We start from the raw sequence: 23591 nt of genomic DNA on the forward strand, positions 1-23591 counted from the left end.
ATTGACACAATCCAGACAGTTCATTTGTAAGGTGAAACAAAACAAAATCTAAAAACAAAATACATTTTTATACTAATTGAATGTATAAATAAACAATGAAAGCATGTTTGTGTTTTATTTACTTCTAAGTTACACTTGCTCACATTATTTTAACACGCACCACAGAGTTGCGAGTACGAAAATCTCCCGATTTATGATTTCTGAAACTTAACATTATGAATAATTGTTCACACGTCCCAAACAGTCTTTATGGGCTTTCCCTGTATTTGTGACGTCAAGTGGAGGGTAGTCAGAGTGGGCGGTGTACCGCACAGTTGCGCAGTGGAGGGATGGAAACGTGCCGTACACCCCCCCCCCATCCTTTTTTTCATATGGAAAACATCAATGGGAAGCGTGAATTTGCATGTCCGGCCTTGTGTGCCAATGGGTGCGTTGAGAAGGCAGTCTTAGCGGGCGGAGCCGGAGGAGAGCAACCCAGTCGGTGCAACAGTAAACAAGCAAAGCATCCAAAAGCGATACACTGAACCAATGCTGACTTGAAAGCATCGTTCCTTGAAGCCTTTTTAGCTTCAATGCTTGCGTGAGATTGCCTTATTGTAACGGCTTCGTGTTTTGTGCGTCTTGAGTGTGTCATTGTGAGAGTGCGAGGAGAGTTCCAGCAGCCTGCTTGAGTTACGCCTTAAACAGAGACACTATACATTGCCGTCAGAGAATCAGACAACGGGTGGAGAAGATCTTTGGCATCTTTGGAAATATCCCCGAATTTTTTTTTGGGGTACAATCTCGCGCTGGATTCAAAGGGAGGAGCCGATCATCCGTCGTTGTTGTCGGTGAGTTAGCTGAATTCAATCCAATTCTACGTTCCGTTTTACTTCTGCGGTTGTCGACTAGAATGCGTGTATATGTAACAATAGCACGATGCCCTGAGAGATTGTAGCGTAAATGTTTATAATTGGATGGGTAATTATTGTACCTTTCGTTTCTTTTCTATCGGATACGTGAAATGAATGAAACGTGACACTTCCTTTGGGAGTAGCTCACATTCACAAGCCATCAGAAAAACACAAGGATCTCATGGTAGAACTTTGGACTGCTTTAAAAGCGATGTTAATGTGACAATTATTTTCACATTTTTTTCTGAAGGCAGCTAATTATGCTAGTTTTATTTGTAGGATAGTATCGTAGTCACTGTAAATCAGAAACTTTGACTTCTACTTCTCAGGGACCATCACACTTTCATCAGTCTGTCAACTTTTGTGTTTTTTTCAGATCTCAAAATAAAGAGTTTAGCTTTGAAGGGGGAAAAAAACTCCAGCAACATACTTTAAAGTCTCAACAATTCAATACAGTCTTTTTCAGTCTACGAAGGGACATACCATGGCACCCAAAAATGTATTGGGGCTTCCATTTAAGACAATCTTTTCGTACAATGGCCAGGGAATACATGTACATGCAGTTCCATTGTTTGTTGAGCTCCATCTGTTCCATGACATGGCATTCCGTAGAGAATACTGCTCTCCTCTGGGGTGAGAGGGGGTAGGGGTGGGGGTCTGAACCATTGCTTCAGAGAGCTAGAAAGAATCATGTTGTGCAAACCAACTACAATACTGGCCTGCATGGATGTTACAGTCGTCGGCAAGTGTGTTTTTCGTTGTTTTTGTCATTTGCTTTGTCACATGGTGATGTTGTTATGTAATGTGGACCTGATGTGGTTGTTTTCAATATCTTTGGCCGTAACATTTGTCAAAGAAGAAGACTTTGCTTGGTGGTATCATTTTCTCTGCAGCACGGGTGAAACAGCACTGATTTTGATTGGGAGGAACATCAGTGCCATTGACTGGGGCGCTCATGTTTTGCGCCTGTAATGGCCAGCATTTTCACACACGTTATTCAGTGGTAAAGATCTGCGGTCGGATGGATGCACGGCTTGAGGATCTGTCGATGAGAAGAAATGAGTGTCGATGTGACACTGTAAGTCGCCACTTGGAATTGAAGCGGATTTACACGGGACAGGAGATGAGAGGCAACATCTTTTTTTCTTAATGGACGCTACAGTTTCTTGATGCTTTTACACTTAGCCTGTAGCAGACATTTTCAGCATAGTGTCTTTAATCCACTGGTGAAAAGGACACTTTGATTCATTCGCTCCTCTTTCGTCCATAACTGCTGTAACAACAAAGTGCATGCAGGTAAAGTGGTTAAGATTGCATGACCGGTTGTGTCTGTGTGTGTATTGAAGTCTGAGTTTTAAAGTTTGAAAATATGAAAGCGCTTCGAACTTCTTAGGACAGCTGATGTAGCTAACTGCTGAAAGGTTGTCATGAACACGCCCAAGCCCTCGTCCACCACATGCATACATTCCTCTCATGCACGCTGTCCACATCCGCTCAGACCATTTCCCGTCATACAGCTCTTTTTCCTATTGAAGGTCTTGGCTGTCTTTTGTTGTTCAAACACACGCACCCGCATTCAAGGGGGCAAGGGTTGGCCCAGCTGACAGCACAATATGACTGGGGTCAAAGGTCATCCAGCTGGCCAATCATCGGGCTGGCTCGGGTGGGTCTGCTAAACAAGCAGCTTTGCTTCTGTTACTACCGGTAACCACTTCCTCCCATGTCTGAATACTATACAGTACACGCCTTTGCCTGTATGCTTGCAAATGACGAGTTTGAAATAACGAGAAACATTGCGAGGAAAGTTATGCTTAAACCTCGTGGTCACAATTTGTGCTATGATTCATTCAGATCTTCAGTTAATAAAAACATGCAATTAACTGTTGACCTGAAAAGAGAATTTCCTCTCTGGCGGTGGGATGAATAAAAGGAACACAGTTAGGTAATGGGATGAGAGGTATTTCAAGTTTGTCCTAGAGGGTCGGATGTCTTCCCTGAAAGGTAAATTTGGCAAACTGTGCTAAATAAAGGAGCTTCAGCGCAGAGTGCCAATGCATATGTGGAATTGACAGGGCTTGGAATTGATGCGGATTTACGTGGGACAGGAGTCTCATCATAAAAAAGAGTTAATTCCTAAATTGTATAAGTATGGAGTTATATGAGCTTGAAATGAGGGCGGCTGTCCAAAATACAATACAATACATACATATAAAGTCAAAGTCAGCTTTATTGTCAAATATGCTAATATGCATGACATACAGCACAGATGAAATTACTGTCCTCTCATATTGATTTTATATAGCGCTTTAACAACAGCTGAAGCTGTAAAAAAAGCGCTAACATGAAAAAAAAGCAAAACGCTGCCCCCTAGTGGAAAAAAACATTGCCAGAGGCCATGGCTAGTGCTTTATTGGCACCCAAGCATGGAAAAAAACTAAACTTGAACAAATTCGGGAATGGCGCTCTACGTCATGTTTTCAATGCCCAAATAAATTTGTGAATGAGTTAATACCGTCTCTTCTCATGAACAGTTTCTGTCGGCTGACAATTGGAACTTTGGCTCTGCCTACTCTGTTGTTAACAATCGTTCTGTCTTCGTCAAACAACAATTAACAATTCAACGCTATATTTAATGGGTTGACCCACCCTGGTCGCCCACTCCTCCATTATTGGCAAGTTTAGCTGCACTAGGCTGACATTTGAGGTGGCAGTGACAGCCTAACAGCAAGGTGATGGTGGGCAACCATGCTATGTGCCGACTGTTCAGTGGAACATTACCTCTGTAGCATCACCTGCAATAGTTGGAAGCAGTATCGATGCTATGACTCATTGTTGCTATGGTGAGCAGCTCTGACAGCATAGCTGCTGATGAAGAAGAACTGACTCCACTTTTCCTTCCTCAATCTCTCTCTCTCTCTCTCTCTCTCTCTCTCTCTCTCTCTCTCTCTCTTACTTGCTCTCTGTCCGTCTCCATCAGTCGATCTGCCTCTTCTTTTCAGCACCTTCCTTCTATTCTCTCCTCGCTCTTGTCCTTGTAACAGACAAGACAGACAGCTGCGTGCTCTCTTATTTTCATCTTTTGCTGCGCAGCATCCGCCACACTCCTTCAACTATTAATTCTTTCTTCCTGAACCGTTATACTGTACCTCGGTTTACGAACCCCTTGGCTTACAAAGTTTTCGGTTTACGAACGTTAAATTTAAGAACATTTTAACTTGGCATACAAACTATTTTTCGGCATACACACAGAGCGCCACAATGGGTGATGTGTCGTTCGCGAATGAGCCTGTTCTCCTAACAAGGAAATGGCAGGCGACTTTTTTTGTCCTCTATTCCCCACCCCCAGTCTTCGGTTAAAGCCACATGATTGGTCAAGAACGCAGCAGTGGGAAGGGGGGTAAACATTAAAGAGACAGGCAGATGACAGAGAGAGTGAGAAAATGGATAGAAAACTGTTAAATTTGGACTTGTTTAAACTTTGATAGTTCAAAGGCGGAGTGTAGACTGCAAGGTTAAAATATCCCATCAATAAGGCTCCACAAATAACCCGCACAAGCCATCTGTATACGTAATGCAAAAAGCTATCAACCCAGCTAAACAGAACACAATTGATGAGGAACTCATGAGCTTTCAAGTTAAAATAATAGTTTCAAGGTTGAATAGTCATTGTCATTATTGAGTCTTAACACCCATTTTCCCACTGATGAGAAAATAGAAACAGTAAAATGCTTGTTAAAAAACGTCAAAGCTTCATTGTTCCATTTTAGCCTCTGCAGCTGGGTCACACACATGGTTCCCAGCTGTCTCTACTCCTATCACGAAAACAGAAATGAGTCAAAAATGATCCCTCAAAAAGAGTATGCCTACAAATGTGTGGGTGTCGCATAATGCACGACCATGAAAAATAAGTATTTTGCAGTAGACCAAAACTACAAGCAATATTTGGCAAACTGATGGCATTTGTGTCAATTTTACTTAAGCATTTTGATGTAATAGTTTGTACTATGCCATGTTAACTCACATCCAGTGGTAAACTTAAATTCCCAACCTGCAGAAGATCCGGGTAACATCCGACCTATGACCGGCTCGACTTACGACCACCCATACTTACGACCATGACCTCCAGACTCTATTTTTTAATTCTACACCTGGGACCGCAACGCGCTAGCAGGCCGGCAACGTGTACGACAATTTTGGCCAGCCAGCATCTCACTCTCGCACAGCAATCGACGTGTGATGACACCAGAGAGGGAGTTTGCGAGTCATTTAGCCTCAGAGTCTCGATTCAACATTTCGAATGGATTTCGACTTACGATCATTTCTACTTACGGCCGTTTGGTCGGAACGGAACTCGGTCGTCATTCGGATGTTAGCTGTATACCAAAAGCAGGATTCAAATGAAGCGTTGATGTGAACTTTTCACAGTGTTGCATCACCGAAAGCCACTTGGTTTTGAAAATGTATTTTCTACGTCACACATAGCACAAGCACAAGAGCCCGGGGACACCTTAATGGGATATATTCACCAAAATTATTTGTCGCCGGCCGTGGATTGGGCTCTGGATCAGCCGTGTTCGACAACTATTTGTCGTTGGTATCATGGCTTAAAAAAGAAAGGTGTATAAAACGGTGGTGAGACCAGCCATGATGTTTGGCCTGGAGACAGTGCTGGAGGTAGCAGAAATGAAGATGTTGATGTTTTCTTTGGTAGTTACCAGGTTGGATAGAATCAGGAAAGAGTACATTAGTGGGACAACTCATATTAGGCAAAGTCACAGAGGCTAGACTGATATGGTTTGGACATGTCCAGAGGAGAGAGAGCGACTATATCGGGAGAAGGATGCTGAGCCTCGAACTGCCAGGCAGGAGTCCGAGAGGAAGACCTAAGAGGAGATTTTTGGATGTTGTCAAAGAAGACATGAAGGTAGCTGGTGCGAGAGAAGAGGATGGAAGACACTGATTCGCTGTGGTGACCCCTGAAGGGAAAGGCCGAAAGGAAAAGAAGAAAAATGAGCTTAAAAATACAATGGGTTTTCTTAGAAAAATTAATAATGCTCAAGAAGCCATCTTTAATCCAGCATCTACTCTGAATCGATGAAAAGGATTCGTCAGCCGTCATCTATACTTCTTTGAAGGTGTCGGACGTTTCACTCCTTATCCGAAGAGCTTCGTCTGCGAACTAAAGTTGTGCTGGTACCTCTGGCCCTGTATATATCCCTAATGGTGAGAGCTGGCTGTGCCAGCCCTGTGCTCTGATAGGTCTCTTCCCTAATTGGGGGAGCTGTAGACTACTCCCTGAAACTAATCTGATTGCCCCATTGATCTGTCTGATTACCTCTTATGTTCACTGCCTGGCTTTGATAGCCCCATTAGCATGACAAAAGAAGTAATCAGATTAGTTTCAGGGGAGTAGTCCCCAACTTTAGAGCAGGGACCTAGCGGTGCAGAGAGCTGGTACTGCCACCTCTGTCCATTAGGGATATACAGTATTCCGACCACCAACTACTGATGTCCAGGCTATTTTAGAACTCCCCATTAACATTGATTTTCTATGAAGTTTCAAGGCTGAATGTACTTAGCATCATCATTCTCAATATATTTCTGATTTCATTTTCCCAGTTTTGACTGAGCTATGCTGAAATGACCTGACTTCCCATAAAGGAATATCGATTGATTTTACTAGAGACGTTAGTTTTCATTGCTATGTCGTCAGAGTGATCAAAACAGTGTGTAGACTGACTCTTAGTCAGAGGTGGGCAAAGTTTTTGACTCACGGGCCGCATATACTAAACCTAAAGCAATAAATGTAGTGTGTGCAAACCTCATAGCACAGTAAGAACACTACAACCCAATTTATTAACTGTCTTTCAAATGTGAAAAATAGCCCTTATCAGTTAATACATTTGTCTCAAGGAATATGCAAGATATGGCATTTACATAGTATTTCGCAGATACTGATTTACGCGCAAACAGTGCACGTGTATCGTTGCCAAGCACACAGACATAGGCTGTAGTTGAAATTTGCATACTCGGCACGGCAGCCAATCAGAAGCCTGTTTCATGCTTCGGACTTTCCCAATCATTCTAAGGTTGTGCATTTGCATATCATTTTCCAAAATAGATGCACAGAACCTCAGCCCACAGGAAAAATTGAAAAGAAGCTAACAAAATTCGTGACGCTACAAAACGTAAACTTACATTATACCGTGACTGTGAAGTGTACGTGAGAGTTATGAAAGGCGCTTAGTGGCTTGTAGCAGACAACGCAATGCAAACATTGCATTGTGCACCATGACGACAAACGACAACTGGAGCAAAATCTTCAGCCACGGATATTTACCGTAATTTAAGCAAGGTAGCATTTGTGGAAAGTACAGCCTTAATTAAAAAAAAATATATATATACTTTGCGCTTGTCTTATTGTGTTTCAAGTTGTGAAAAATGGGGCAGGCAGCTTTATGGCCGGCCACTTTTCAGAGTTGTCTGTCCTGTTGTCCGCTCACTTTTTGTCATGACTTTCAGACACTGTTTTTACTATAATTTGGACAAGTTCGGCGGGCCGGATTAAAAAGCCTAACGGGCCTTATGTGGCCCGCAGGCCGCAGTTTGCCCATGGCTGCTCTAAGGGGTGATATTCCTACTCAGAATCGTAGCAATACAGAATAGCGGAGTTGGCAACGTGGTTCAGCAAGGAGGTTGTGTGATGTAATGAGAACACTGTGGCCTGATTAGTGTCCCTTCATCTCTGTTGCTCATGTCATTCTCGGTGGGTGAGTGGCATGCTTCCTTCTTATCACCCCTTGTCTCCTGTCTTCGCCTGTGTGAGATTAACAGTGGGAGGTCATGTTGGGTGTGGTAGGATCAAGTAGCGGAAAAGACAGTCAGGCTTCTCGGAGGTCACCAGATGGCCACTGAGGTGACGTGCTCGTGTAGAAGACAGGTTGATGCGTTGGGGTCTGTTTCCGGCCATGTGTGTATTTTGCCTTCTTTTTGGCTAAGTATGTGCCACGTCGGGACTGCTTCTTTCTCTGCATTCCTAAGCACTTGGCAGCTTTGAAACGTTTTTGCTCTTGCCTACACACACACACACACACACACACACACACGCACACGCACACGCACACGCACACGCACACACACACACACACACACACACACCAGATTTCAATGTCTCATTTCCTTACATTATATTCACATCCAGAAAGCCAGCTTCGATAATTCATAATTCAAACAATGCCTTGTCATGCAGGATAGGGGCCTTCGAGAACCAGAATTGGTGACCTCTATCTGCAGTACCTCCAATCTGTTCACTTAATAATTGTCTGTTTCGCTTTTATGAAGAGAAAGGGGTAGCAATAAAAATGCACAGCTGTTTTGTGACTGATAACATTTGACCTCAGTTTAGTTGTTGTATGAAGCAAAGAAGCAGAGATTGGCATTGTGTGCATGGATGTATGAATTGTAGTGGAAATTTTGAGGTAAAATGTGACAACATTTCAAGAGGAGAAGAACAGAGAAGCCCATGTCTACAAGCAATTCAACAGACTGGATCAAGGAAATAGTCGCGTTTGTGATGCTAGTTTCTTATCTGGTGAATTCTCATGCCCATTTGGTTTCTATGACTTGCAATGTTGATCAAATGTATGTGTGAGTGTTTAAGTTGTTTGGGTGGGTACTTTTGTGCACAAGAACATAACTATGTAAATGAGTGGGGAAAAAAAGTTGTAATGCAAATTCAAGACAATAATGGTCCGTATTAAAATGGAAAGTTTTGGTCATAAAAGTACAATGAAAGGTACCACCTACACTAACAAATTTGATTAGATTTGATTAGATTAGCCTTTATTAGTGTCCTCCATACTTATTTTTCCTGTTTTCATATATGATGATTAATTGTGCAGCATGTTCTACCGTAGACAAATTCCTTGTGTGTTCTACATACTTGGCCAATAAAGATGATTCTGATGAGTGATCATTTATTTAAAAAACGAAAACTGTGAAACTAAGCATTTGGTCCGAAATGAAAAATAGCAATATCCTCCGTGTTTTTGAAAAAACAAGTGTTCTATATAGTTATGTAATTCTCATCGGACATTGTCTGGCTTGTATAGGTTTGTGTATGTATCGATGAAAAGTTTTCTTCAGCCGTCATCTGTACTTCTTTGAAGGTGTCGGACATTTCACTCCTCATCCGAAAAGCTTCGTCAGCAAAAAAAGTCTCAAAGAACTAACGTTTTTGTTCGCTGACGAAGCTTTTCGGATGACGAGCGAAACGTCCCACACCTTCAAAGAAGTACAGATGACGGCTGAAGAAACCTTTTCATCGATGGACCACTCCTGTACGACTGAGAGCTTACACAGACGTTTGTGTATGTAGGTCTTGTGTTCTGCCATACAATCTGTCCCTATCCACCCTATCCAATATTCACACTGATCACTAACGCTTGAGGGTAAAGACATGGAGGAAAGGAGGCCTTGGAGTAAGAGTTTTTGGATTGAAAGGAGGGCAGATGATCATATTTTTTGTGCTAGCTAACTTTACTCAAAACTGACACCTGAATGGTTAATTGTTAGCTACGATTCTCCTATTGACAGATGGTTGAGTGTGGTGTGTGTTAGCCCGCATTTTGTTAAATGGGAGTTTGCATGTAAAAAAAAAGGGGTGGGGGGTGGGCAGAGGTCAGTGGCACAGCTGGCGAGATCCCCTCTCCAACCAGCTGCTGCCTCAAAAGAGTGTGTCAGCAGCCTGCTTGGCTGTCTGGCTTAAAATGTTCTCTAGTCCACTTTTTACCTTCTGTTACCCTGCAGACTCAGCCCAGCTGTTCCAAAATCTTCCAGCTATGTTTACACACAGTCAATATTGGGGTTAAGGTCAAAATTCCGGTGACACATTCGGTCTGACTCATTTACATGAATGAGCAGACACTTCATCAATTGAAATATCCCGATTTTAAATGGTGACACACTGACAATGTCGAAAGGCAAATAGACCACATTTCTGCTACCACATTAGAAAAATACACAGAAAAAACTGTCACCACACTAATAAAGAAATTGGTGCTTGGATTCTGCACCCTCATTTTCATTGTTCTTTTGTTGCAGACAGTTTCATGGAATCTGTCTTCCATGGCCTTGCAATATGCTTGCTAAGTTTCATGCTATGAATAACAATATGAGTGTCAATATAGTTTGAATGCAGGGTGTTACCTCTATTTATGAAATTAATATGCCCTGAAAGAATATTGGTAACTAGAAAATTTGGAAGTCGAGACACGTTGTCCATGGTAACACTCTAATCCGTTCCAAAGCCCCCAAAAATCTGACATAAATGTTTAGTAATGTGTTCCATGCCATGATGTGAATGTGAATATACAGTAAAGTCTCGTTATATCGATATTCTCGGGAGTCGGAAAAAATATCGATATAACCAGACTATCGATATATCCGATCCTGCGGGCATGTAATTTTCTCCTTGAGTTCATAGAAATAGTCTCGTAATAAGCAGTACTATCGATATAACGAGACTTTACTGTAATTTGAATGTAGAGTGGTACCTCTACTTATGAAATGAATGCGCTCTGAATGATATTTCATAACTAGAAAATGTTATAAGTCGAGAGACTTTCCATGAAAAAACTCTAATCCGTTCCAAGCCCCCAAAATTCAGATTTAAATGTTTTGTAAAGCATACAAATGCATACAAATATGTCACAAATACATGTTACAATTCGATTCTTGCACAATAAATGAGAGTTGAGCAACATGTAAAAAACAAAGAATAAAGAAGACACATTCGTACGTAGAGGGGTTTATTGTAGTGCATTTTACTGACTGGAAACGTGGCACAATATCAAATATTTATATTTAAGAAAACTTCATTTGTGACCATCCCTCTTTTATATTTATGAGCCATAAATATAGATAAAAAGAGAAAGATTTTTCAAATGGCAATATTTTCCGCTTATTCCTCTTTAGGGTTGCGCGGGGGCGGATGGGGTGGAGCCTATCCCAGCCGTCTTCGGGCGCTAGACAGGGGCCACCCTGAATTGGTTGCCAGCCAGCGCCATTCCCGAATTTGTTTTTTGGGTTTTGTTTTTTTCTTGCTGGGGTGCCGATAAAGCGCTGGCCAGACCTCTGGCAATGTTTTTCCCTTCCACAAGGGGCAGCATTTCCCTTTTTCTCCCCCATGTTAGCGCTTTGTTCCAGCTTCAGCTGTTTGTATAGCGTTGCATAAATCCAGATGTATGTATTGCATTGTATTTTGGACAGCCGCTGTCATTTCAAGCTCATATAACTCCAGACTCATATAATTTAGGAATTACTTCATCACTCTATGTTTGCTCTGGTGAGCAAACCTTCCTCCCTCCCCGCCTCTCTCTTCCAGTGCTATTGTTCCATCGATGACAAGGCCCACGTGCCCCCTTTTCAGGCTCTTAGTGGTGTTGGAGGGGAGTCGGCGGGCTCTTTGTCTGGCGTCCATTGTTCCAGGCACGCGCTCCGGTTTGACGGACACACGTGCTGATAAAAGAGAAAGGAGGAGGAAGATGATGATGAGGAGGAAGAAGGCCCCACCGCTGGCCATTCTTCTCAATAGTGGTGTAGTGGCGACGGTGAAAAGACGAGACACGCTGACCATCTGCGGTGCCTGTCTGTAATCTACTGACTGCAAGAACACGCGTAGACACTCATTTAGTTTGCAAAAGAATACCTCTCTTTTGTCTTGTCACACTTTACCAAGGAAACAATATCTCTGACAGAGTTTTCTTTAGCTTTTAATGCCGTTTTTGGTGTTTGCGACAGACTCAAACTATCAAGATAAGGTTGTAGTAGAACTACTCTGTGATAGAAAGTGACAACGTTCAAACGATGTCAATAACCTTCTCAATACCTGAACATTTCTGATATTCCATGTCGATTACTCTCAGAAGCCAGAAGTCAATCCACTGGCAGGAATATTATGTTGCTGCTTGTTAAGCGAGTCTAACTTGAAAATGTTCCTGGTTGCCAGTAAGATGAATGTCAAGTGTTCTATTGACAGTAGAAAGTTATAAGCGGAAATGACGTCTGTTTGCATCAATGGGTGAGATTGGGATATTCCAATTGATCATATTTAGCATGTATACGGAACAATTCACATTACTGCACGTAAATGTGTTGTCCCGAATGTTTCACAAACCCACATTTTCTCTGTACTGTGGTACCACTACTTATGAAATTAATTGGTTCAGGAAGACATTTCTTGACGAGAAAATGTTTGAAGTCGAGACGTGTTTTCCATGTAAATGCCCTAATCCGTTCCAACCACTCCCAGAAAACAGACCAAAAATAAAAATGAGAAAAATGGACTGACCGTCAGATTGATCTGTAGATGTCTCTTTAACAGATGCATATGCATTGAGTCAACATTTTATCGACCGTAATGTGTAAGAGATGTTCATAAAGGAGAAACTAACGCTAATATGAACTCACTGTTCTTCATTGTGCTGGATTGGCCTTCTATTTAAACGTTTTCTTCCTATCAAATTTTCATCATGTGATTTGTGTCGAGAAAAGCACTTTTAGACCAAGGACGGGCAGAGTAATTGAGGAAGATTTTAAAAGGCTCTAAAAGCCTATTGATTTTCGACTTTGGGCCTTATACATAATTGCTTGACATGCATACTTGTACATAATGCATGAAAATGTTGTTTGATGGTCAGCATTTTTAAAATAGGAGAAATGCAGCCCCAAAATGACTGTTTCAGAATGGGTTCCATTTGAGTCAATAGAGCAGAATCCTGTATGTGTAGTCAATGTTATGATTATTATATTTTTAATATTTCCATTTTTACACATGGCTTGACAGTGCATCACACTGACAGAGCCTCTCATTGTGCTATTCTCCTTAGATCCAATAGGGGTGCTCCTAAACAAGGCAACAGAATGCACTCTGTGCCTTCAACGGCCAACCTCTTCCCACCCTCTTCACCGCATGAGGCAATCAGTGATTTCGCACAAATTCTATCTGATTTGGACTCTGAGAGCAGCAGGAGGCTGGCTCAGCTCCGGTCCTTCTGTCACCCTTTCAGATACTCCCCCTCAAGAGCTTGCATCTGAAGAGACAAGGAATTTCTAGCCAGGAGTCACTTTGTTAGTACAATACTGAAAAAAAAAACTATATATATATATATATATATATATATATATATATATATATATATATATATATATATATATATATATATATATATATATATATATATATATATATATGTGTGTGTGTGTGTGTGTGTGTGCGTGTGCGTGTGCGTGTGCGTGTGTGTGTGTGTGAATGAAGGCGGTAGTGCGAAACAACCTAAACCACTGTCTGTAATAAAAGAATCCATTACAATTAGATATAAGGAGACAGTATAATCTTAACACAACTGTGTGTATATAAATATGTATTATAGATTATAGAAAAGTAAACACAAAAGTACTGCAATTAATATAAATGTTTTGCAATGGAGTCCTGATGAATTTGACTTTTGAGGTCCAGACAATATATCCTCTCAATTACGTTTACCGCAGACCTTTTTTTAAATCAATTTATCATTGCTCCCAGGCACGTTTTGGTGCTTATACACATTGTGAGTTTAAAAAATAAAATTATTTGGCCTATAAAAAGAGTGGGGGGAAAATTATTGATTCATTATATTAATGCATTTGTATGTATTGATGTTTTTTTTTAATGAAGGCTCCACAAATGAAGTCACTGATTTGCAAAACTCTTCCACAAAGAAAAAAAAAAGTATTTTCTGCACTATAAGACGCACCTAAAAGAATAGTTTTTTTTTTCAAAACCTGACCATGCACCACATAATCCGGTATGCGTTATGTATGGAAAACCTTTTAGAATATGTCATTCGTTGAAGGTGCGCCTTATATTCCAGAAAATACGGTCTATAATAAAATGCGTTTGCATAATATTCATATACACAGAGATTTCATAAATGCACTTTATGTTGGGCCTACTTTAGATACTTCAGTCCAGAATGAATGAATCATTTTGGTTCATATGCTCCTGCTCTTACTGTCTGTATTACTGTGACATTTGTGACACTTTTTGACCTGATGCAGTTCCAGCTGTTATCATTTTACCACTCATCTCCTGCACTCTTGACCAGTGCATCAAGAACAGATGGAGTGCAAAAACCGTGTCAACACCCGCTACAACACGCTTTACCACCACTCTACTCATCTTCTTCTTTCTCTTGTTTTTATCTTGTCCCTCCAGTCTTACCCCACCGCCAGAAATCGGGGGTCAGACATTGATTTATCGGTTATTTATAGCACAGCTGTGAGCATGTACGCTTGTGCAGTGTTTGATTGTTTCTGTACATGTGTACAACAGACGTGGATGGTGGGCAGTTGTAATTGCATTTGCATGAGTGTGTGTGCGTGCGTGTGTGTGAAGTCTCCTTTTCCAAGTTAATCTCTTAAGAAGAGGTGTGGTTGTCTTGGGCTGTACGCCTGCTCCTCAGTCGGAGTGGCGATATCATCACAGAAATCTCTCCTGCGCTCATCCCGCCCGCCCCCTCCCTCCCCCTTGTGCCGCTGTCGCCGCCACAGCCATTCGCCTCAAAAACCTCGGCTCGTCACCTCTGCGATCTTCTCCATCTACGATGAGTTCTTGCGGTGATGCCATCGAAAGCAGGTGAGTCAGAGAGGCTACGGCTGTCGCCGTGTTAGTTTTTTTTTTGTGCAGGAACATGCACGGTGCCATCGCTTTATGCTTTTCTGTATTTGTTTAGACTCCAAACTGGGTCACTGCTGCACGAGTGATCACTAATACATTCCATTTCGCTCGCTCAGCCTTATAGCGGTTAACAGAAATGCTATATTTTTCCCGATGGCTGGTGTGTTTTCGGCGAGAGTCGGCTTTCAAATCCTGACAGGGTCTGGTCTAGCCTGTGTCCACGGGGTTCATCGTCCATAATAATAGCCTTAGCAGATACTTAGCCAACTACATACCCATATGGAAGAGATTACAGATGTTATATGTATGCAAAAACCCAGCATATCGTTTCTGTGTCGTTTGCCGTTCAGGAGTATTCTTTTGAACATAGAGAGGTGCTATGAGCATTTGGCATGCATGCCTTTGCCACAGCAGAAGGTATGTTTTCAATCAAGTCGCGTAGCCTGGAGGATTTGCTTTAATTCCCAGGAGTTTCAAGACCCTTTTCGCTTCTTTCTCTCTGGTCTCGAGTCAAGGCAGTAGAGAGAAACAGTTGGTAATGTGTTTTGTGAAACGCAGAAAGAAAAAGGCGCAGAGTAAGGAAACGTCACAAGTGGAATGAGGACAAATGAAGAAAGAGCCGCAGACGGGACGGAGATGAGAGGAGGGGTGTGAAAGTTGGGTTTGAAAAGGCGACAAAAAAGAGATGAAGAGAGAAGAAAGGTCGGGTATGAATCTGGACCAGTAGATATATCGCCTATTACAAGGCAAGAGAGATGGTTAAAAATGGCTTTCGAGGTTGCTCTTCACAGTTTAGTTGTGGAAGAAATGTTAAAGATACCGTGTACACGTTCTCCATTCGGGCAGATGTTTTCCCCCAAAATGCATAACTTCCAAAACTATGAGGTAATATCTGACGTATTTTGGCTGAGTGGACCGGAAATTCTCTTTGGATTGACTCAGACTGTAGACCTTTGAATATATTTTTTTTTACAAATGCAGTGGCCTGTCTTTCATTGAACACAACATGAATTCCAAGAAAAAAAGCAATCAGAAAAAAAGGGTGAGAGTTACAGTAAGGTGTGATTAGTGGGAAATGTAGGCGAGCACTGAGTGTGTGTACACAGCTAGACATAATAATAACAATAATAATTATAAATGAAATGGATTATTATTATTAACGCCTTTCGAAACTCTCAAGGACACTTTACAGTCACAGGATGAGTTTTTTTTCTGTGGGTGAGCAGCAGCAGGCACGTGCGCCAGCGTTCACTCAACCTGGAATAACTCAAATAGAAAGCTAGCTAGCTCGATAATAACCAGCCATATATCCAGCCAGCGAATCAATAGCCAGCTAGATAGCCAGCTCTAATAGCTACCCAGATAGCCAGCTAGATAATCTATAGCCAGCCAGATAGCTAATAGAAAGCAAATAGACAGCAAATAGATTCTCAAAACAAAGCGTGTGAAAATCTGGATTTTTGATAAAGCCCTGATCAGACCTCTGGCAATGCTATCTCCCCTCCACGAGGGGCTAGCATCTTCCCCCTGTCCATGCCAGCGCCCCGTTACAGCTTGAGCTGCCGTCAAAGCGCTATATTTCCTGGCTAATGGTACCCTCTAGTGGACTTGTAGTAAACTACACCACACTTGTTTTCAGTCTGGATTGATTTAGACGGAGCATTACTGAAAGCCTAGCCATGAAATTCTCGGAATTCTGACTTTATCCTCAGAACTCTGACCCCAAAGCGAGAACTCTGACATGATTCTTCACCGATTCAATAATTATACAATACAATACAGACTGATTTATATAGCGCTTTAACGACACCTGAAACTGTAACAAAGCGCTCAACATGGACAGTTACCATATAGAAGAAATAAACTAGTCACAAAAAGTGAAGAAAGCACTAAAGAGTGAAAACAAGATCAAGTCGGAATCATGCTGAGTCAAATACCAAAGAATACAAGTGAGTTTTGAGGAAGGGTTTAAATTTCGGTAGCCAGGTACATGCCAAATGTTCAGTGGCAGGTCATTCCACAGAGTGGGATCAACAACGGGAAAGGCTGGATCCCCTCTGAGCCTCCGTTTAGTTTTTGGCACCTCTAATAATGTCTGGTCAGCAGACCTGAGGTGCTGGGGAGGTGTGTAGGGGTGGATGAGCTCGGAGAGGTCATTTCAAGATTTGAAGACAAATAATAAGATCTTGAAAAGAACGCTAAAATGTATAGGGATTTAGTGAAGGGATGCCAGCGTTATGTGCTCCCTCTTACGGGTACCAGTCAATAGCCAAGCAGCAGCAATCTGGACCAGCTGGAGACGCTTCATGGAGGATTGCTTGACCCCAAAGTAAAGCACATTACAGTAATCGAGCCGAGATGTGACAGGCATGAATTACTGTTCCAAGATGATCATCAGAAAAGAGTGGTTTTATTTTCGCCAATTGCCGAAGATGAAAGAAGCTGCATTTAACAACAGCACCAATTTGTCGGTCAAGTTTAAAGGACAACCGACGCCTTTGGACAAATTGTGTCCATAATTTGTAAAATCGCTTCAAATGGCTTCTACTGAGCGTATTTTACAAAGATTCCACCGCACATAGCTATATTTTACGTTTTAAGACTCGCGCTGAATATTCCGAAAGTCTTGTTTTTGAGTTGGCGACGAGTCCTAACCCTACTTCACTGAAGAACCGAGAAAGGAAATACCTTGCATCACCTCAATGCATTTTGCGGTACTTTGTTTGGTCTGAAAACTTTGTGTTGATCCGTGTTGATGGCGAAATTAGAAGGAAAACACATAAATAACGCGATGGTGAATCGGTGTGTGTTGCGGCAAGACTTCTACAGTGTATTTGATGTTCGCTTACAAAACGTCCCATGAGACAATTTCCCCGGAGCTTTGTCGCCATCTTCTGCTTTTTTTTGGGTACTGTGAGTACTAATGAGTTTGTCACTACATTTCTCCCCAGATGCATCAAAATGACAGGAATCAATTATTTAATCGATTGCAAACGTATGATTTCCTCTTCAGAACTATTTCAATCATATTCATAACTGGATGAGTAACAAGAAAGCATCTTTTCCGAATCTGAAGCCATTGTTTTGATTCTCGAGCAAGGCAAGACGTCTTGGCGTTACACCACGAACAAGGAGGCGGGGCCTTCTGAAACTGGCCACTTCCGGTTTCAATTTGAAGTAGTTTTTGGACACTTTTAGTCATTTTTATTGGTGTTTTGCATTTGACTAAAAATATCATACTGCATGTTTTGGGTATTTTAGATGCTATAAAACGTGTTTCTGATGTCAGTTAGGAAACAAAAAAGTGATGTCGGTTGTCCTTTAAGACCCAATTTTGAGACTGTTGACTTCAGATAAGGAGCCAGGGGGCCCAGGTCTACAGGATGAGATGCACATGGGACACTGGGACCAAACAGTATCATTGATTGAGAGCTATTTGTTTGTTTGCATAAATGCAATATCATTCATGCATATGAAGCAGCCATCCTTCTTTTTTTGCAGTTTAGTTGGTGCAACGTAGCAAACGCAGGTTGGCCTCCGATGAATTTGTGACTTTACAAAAGTTAATTCAAATGAAACCGCAATACGGTTGCCCTATGATGAATTTTTGTACGATTTCAGAGATTTGTTATGGATTTTCAGATGCCCCATGGTGAACACAGAGAAGTAAAAATACAAGTGGCACCACAGCATGACAACATGATCGTGGAGAATAATATCGACTGCACTTTGGATTCCCAAGTAGACCCAATTTCAGTCACTTTTACAGCACAAACAATAGTAAGGGCATAATCAGGCGCGCGAGCATGTGCAATACATGAATGTCAATATGTGCTGAGCTAGCTTGATCTGGTACGCGCGCTTTCCACCCTTCCGAATTCAAGCGCAGATGATATTGGATGCTTCCTCTACATAACCTCAACATCACCACTTCATCTACCCCCCATTCTCAAAAATATCTTATTTATCGAAAAAGATTAACTAATTCACTGCCATTCCGAATTTTAAGGGAAGAATTGAAAGTATGACGTTGAGCGCGATTCCTAAATGTGTTCGTTTTTTGTTTTTTCTTGATTGGGTGCCAATAAAGCGCTGGCCATGGCCTCTGGCAATGTTTTTCCTTTCCACAGGGGGAGAAGCTGTTGTTAAAGCATTATATAAACCAATATGTATGTATTGCATTATATTTTGGACAGCCGCCCTCATTTCAAGCTCATATAACTCCAGACCCATATAATTTAGGCATTAATTTTTTTCTGATGAAAGAAGAGAGTCTAAGGTTTCTAACGCTGTATTGAATGTTTATGTAATGTCTAAAACTCAATATTCTGTGGGTCAATGACAAAAACCCTGGCACTGGAGTGGACACAGTTTTGCACATCTGGCAGTGAATGAGTTAATTATAGCAGAATTTAAAGAGCAGTCTCCATCTTTGTTTGCTTGATGTTGATTTATTCAGATGGCAGATTGACAATCAAATATTGTAATGAAAATCCACCTTCCCAAAATTCACCACAGCTTTCGTCACCAAGGGGAATATTTAAAGCTTATTATGCAGATGACCACCCGCTAATGAGCTTTCTTTAATGCCTCTCCATTGCCAACGACTCCTGTGAAACATAATATTGAAGGCCTCGAGGAACGATATTCTGCTTGTGTGTGTGTGCGCAAGAGAGCCCAAAGAGAGAAAGATGGAGAATGACAGAGAAAGCAGTCCCCAGTGGATGCCAGGCTGTCTGCTTCAGCTGTCAATTTGCATCAGTCAGTTGCGCACACACTCACACACTCACGCTTACTGTAATACACTCTGCTGATCTCATTGCGTTGTTGCTAGAGAGCAATTGGGGATTTTGACTGAGTGATTTCTGCAGCCATGATATTGACCTGGAAATGTTCAGAGTGACACAGTTGTCTGTGACTTTCAGATACCGACAATTACAGTACAGAACATGTTTTGTGTTGTGATATGGTTTTCAGCATGCTGTCCTATTGTAGGGTTTTAACAATAAACCAGTAAGAGCCAGTCACTTACTTAATATAAAGTTTGATTTAGATTACTTCAGGTTTAAGGATTTCAAACTAAAAATATACAAAATCAATCAATTTTTACATAATCTGTAATGTGTCAATGTTTTGGCGGCCTGCTAGCGCACGTGCACTCCTGATATTGGTGCAATCAATATTTCAGATGGCCTTGCCAATACAGAATTGTTATTTGCCATTAACTCATTCACTGCCATTCACGAATGTATTCGGGAATTGAAAATATGACATAGAGCGCCATACCCGAATTTGTTTGGGGTTTGTTTTTTCATGCTTGGGTGCCGATAAAGCGCTGGCCATGGCCTCTGGCAGAATTTTGCTTTTTTTCCATTTTAGCACTTTGTTCCAGCTTCAGCTGTTATTCAAGTGCTATAAAAACCAATATGTATGTACAGTATTGCATTGTATTTTGGACAGCTGCCCTTATTTCAAGCTCATATAACTCCAGACCCATATCATATTGGAATTAACTTTCTGTGCTTTTAATTAACTTTCTGATGAAAGACGAGAGTCTATGGTTTCTAATGCTGTATTGAATGTTTACGTCGTCCTAAAACTAAATATTCTGTGGGTCCTGGAATTCAAGTGACAATGACAAAAACCCTGGCAATGGAGTGGACACATTTTTGGACGTCTGGCAGTGAATGAGTTAAGGTATGTTGATCTGGCTATGAGAAGCTGAACACACACACACACACACACACACACACACACACACACACACACACACACACACACACACACACACACACACACACACACACACACACACACACGCACGCCCGCGCGTAAAGAAATCGTCCACCATGACTTCATCCTAAACACGTGGCCTCATTTATCTCTATATAATCATACTCTTTATTTTGAATACACGCTCCACCTGTTGTCCGTGTGTGTGTGTGTGTGTGTGTGTGTGTGCGTGTGTGCGTGTGCATGTGCGTGTGCGTGTGCGTGTGCGTGTGTGTGTGTGTGTGTGTGTGTGTGTGTGTGTGCGTGTGTGTGTGTGTGTGTGTGTGTGTGTGTGTGTGTGTGTGTGTGTGTGTGTGTGTGTGTGTGCGTGTGCGCGTGTGTGTATGCGAGAGAGAGATAGAAAGAGAGATGAAAATTCTGCTAGCCCCAGAAACTGGGTCAGGTGTACGCGTGTGCTTGTCTGCACGCACAGGCGTGCGCAAGAATAAGTGGATGTTGTGCCTGTCTTTGCTTAAGATCTTTTTTTTTCTCTGCCTCTGAAACACAAGTTGGATCATCTGGTACAAAACATACTTGTTGTATTTTTGGTTTAATACTCACATGCTTGTACTTTGTTGTTGTTATGCAAAGAACTTGTTTCAAAAGAGAAGTCAAATTGTGATCGACAGCCGTTTTTCTTTGGATGGTTTACTTTGTTGTTGTTTTGTGTTAAGTTGTTATGCTTACAATTCTCTGCGTTTATGCTTTTCATTACTTTGGAATTTGTAATGGGTTTCTTCTTCGGTGTCTTGAATGATTTTATTATTGCCTCACTTGGTAATTGAATTTGCTTCCCTTCATGGGACTGTCAAGGGAGCCCACAGTTGGAGTCAGTTGATCTACTTAGCCAATATCCTTTCCACAATGAGGCTCTCAAAGGTTTTTGGCCTTGCCGCGTCTTTACAAACATTTTTTTGGTCGTGTAAAATATTTGGATGCTATTATGGACCATACATGAGGAAATCTGTGAATTTATTGCCAGTGAACGGTGGGAAAGGTTGTTCTTCAACTGTTGTATGTACGATTGGCTCAAACAGTTGCTCCCAAATGTGAAGAAGTTAACTTTTTGGGCGTGTTTCTTTTTATGCTCACCTGTTTCCAATGCAACCTGCTCACCCGTGGAATGTGCCATGCATGTTTTTGGAATGTGGGAGGTAATTGGAGTACTCGGAGAAACTCCACCCAGGCCCGAGGAGGAAATAAAACCTCCATATGGATTTTAAATGAACTTTATTTTGGCTTTTGCATTACCTAAAAAAATCTGTCGTTTATATCGGTTATTCTCAATTTGACACACACACACACACACAGATAGACACAGCGACACATAGTGCACGTGTCGACTCCTTCTTGCTTCCCGAATGAGGTTGGGTTCACTACCATGTGGTTTAGGAGAAGTGTGAGGGCGGAGAATGGCTCGTTTTGACAATATTTTGGAGCTGCTGTCGAATGGAAAACATCTGGATTGTGGAGAAATGCGGAGAGAAAGACGGAGAGACAGACAGAGAGACAGAAAGAGAGACAGACAGAGAGACAGAGGGACAGACAGCGAGACAAAGACTGAGAGACAGACAGAGAGAGAAAGAGACAGAGAGAGAAACAGAGAGACAGAGAGCAAGATAGAGACAGAAACACAGTGAGACACAGACAGGGGGACAGAAACAGAGAGAGAAACATAGAGACAGTGAGCGAGACAGAGAGACAGAAACACAGAGAAACACAAGGAGAGACAGAAACACAGAGAGAGACAGGGACAGAAAGAGAGACAGACAGACAGACAGACAAAGACATAGAGAGAGAGACAGAGAGGGGCGAGGAGTCCAGCCAAAGATATCAATCCAATTCCCATCTTGTGATCACTAAACACAGCTGGGAAGACATGAGGTCATGCTGTTTTAGCGCAGATTATCCTCCACCACCCCTGCTCACCGCCACAAAAAAAAAAAAAATAACATGCACACACATCTATAGGGAAGCACGTGTACCTTAACCGTGAGAAAAAAATGAATTCAATTTCCACTAAAGTTGCTCTTCAGTCATGGTTGTCATGGTTTCCAACCAGTATGAGCTCCTGCTATTGAACAGGACCACAAAACGGGTTGCAACAAAAATCATTTTTCTGATTCATCTTTCTATAAGTCATGTTTATTTTTATTTTTTTTTTTTGGGGGGGGGGGTATTTTTGGGCTGTTGCGAGCTCTGTGATTGGTCAGCTTGGGGGGAAAAGAGACTTTTGATTCTCCAAAATATCACATCCCTATTAAGGTAGCATAGACTAATTTGTTACAGATGTTTGGAGAGGAAATTGCTTTTTTGTTTTGTCTTTTGGCCTCACGCCACTGGTTTGTGTAGTCTACCCCCGAGGTGATATCTTTATGACCACAATGCTCTTCATTTGGAACTTTTCATTGATTCATGCTTCAACGTCCGATCTTTTGCTGCTTCCAAAAAGTCGTACATATGGTTGTCGATGACAGGGTGAGGTCACAACGATGGAAAGTGTTTTCATGTTGGCGGATTCGGTCATGTCTCCGCCCCCCGATGGGTTTCCAGCGACTCTCTCGTAAACGCTGCTTACTACATTGCCGTTTGTCATTTTGCCACGTGATGCTTGGAAAAAGTGAATGTGAGCTTCTTCAACTGCCGTAGAAATGTTTTTAGCATCCTAAATATGATACACTGAAATCGAAAAATATAGTCCATTGGTGTCAAAGTCAAGGCCTGCAGATCTGGCCCACCACACCATTTTATTCAGCCCGCGAAAGCAAATCAAGCATGTCAAGTTCCATGATGCTTGTTAACGACCGAACCAAAATTTCAAATTATCGAATGTAGACCACAAGAACAGTCATTATTCTTGACTGATTGAAAACCAGTTATTCAATAACTCATTCTCTGCCAGACATGTGCAAAAATGTGTCCACTCCAGTGCCAGAGTCTTTGTCTTTGTCACTTGAATTCTAGGATCCACTGAATATTGAGTTTCAGGACTAAATTATATGTGTGTGGAGTTGTATGAGCTTGAAATGAGGCCAGCTGTCCAAAATACAATGCAATACATATTGTTTTATATAGTGCTTTAACAACAGCTGACGCTGTGACAATGCACTAACATGGAAAAATGGGCAAAGCTGCCCCCTCATGGAAGGAAAAAAACATGGGCAGGGGTTTTACCAGTGCTTTATCGGCACCCCCGCAAGAAAAACCAA

General features: G+C 41.7%; 1 protein-coding gene across 2 annotated transcripts in view; it reads left to right on the plus strand.

The window, feature by feature from the left end:
• The first annotated feature begins 460 nt into the window (after positions 1-460).
• The window catches only part of numbl (NUMB like endocytic adaptor protein), a 51156-nt gene continuing 28025 nt past the window's right edge, over positions 461-23591 (plus strand). The window contains exon 1 of one of the 2 annotated variants that reach the window (XM_089013979.1): positions 461-830. Coding sequence is in view for 1 of the 2 variants with exons in the window: in XM_089013978.1 (XP_088870104.1) it covers positions 14537-14568 (32 nt within the window). In the remaining variant the exon portion in view is untranslated. Of the gene's footprint in view, positions 831-14440; positions 14569-23591 lie in introns of those variants that run through there. The other variant, XM_089013978.1, reaches the window with a different exon arrangement.

Source organism: Hippocampus bargibanti, linkage group LG14, assembly GCF_051943395.1.
Source record: "Hippocampus bargibanti isolate YZ-2025 linkage group LG14, ASM5194339v1, whole genome shotgun sequence".
NCBI classification, from domain to species: domain Eukaryota; kingdom Metazoa; phylum Chordata; class Actinopteri; order Syngnathiformes; family Syngnathidae; genus Hippocampus; species Hippocampus bargibanti.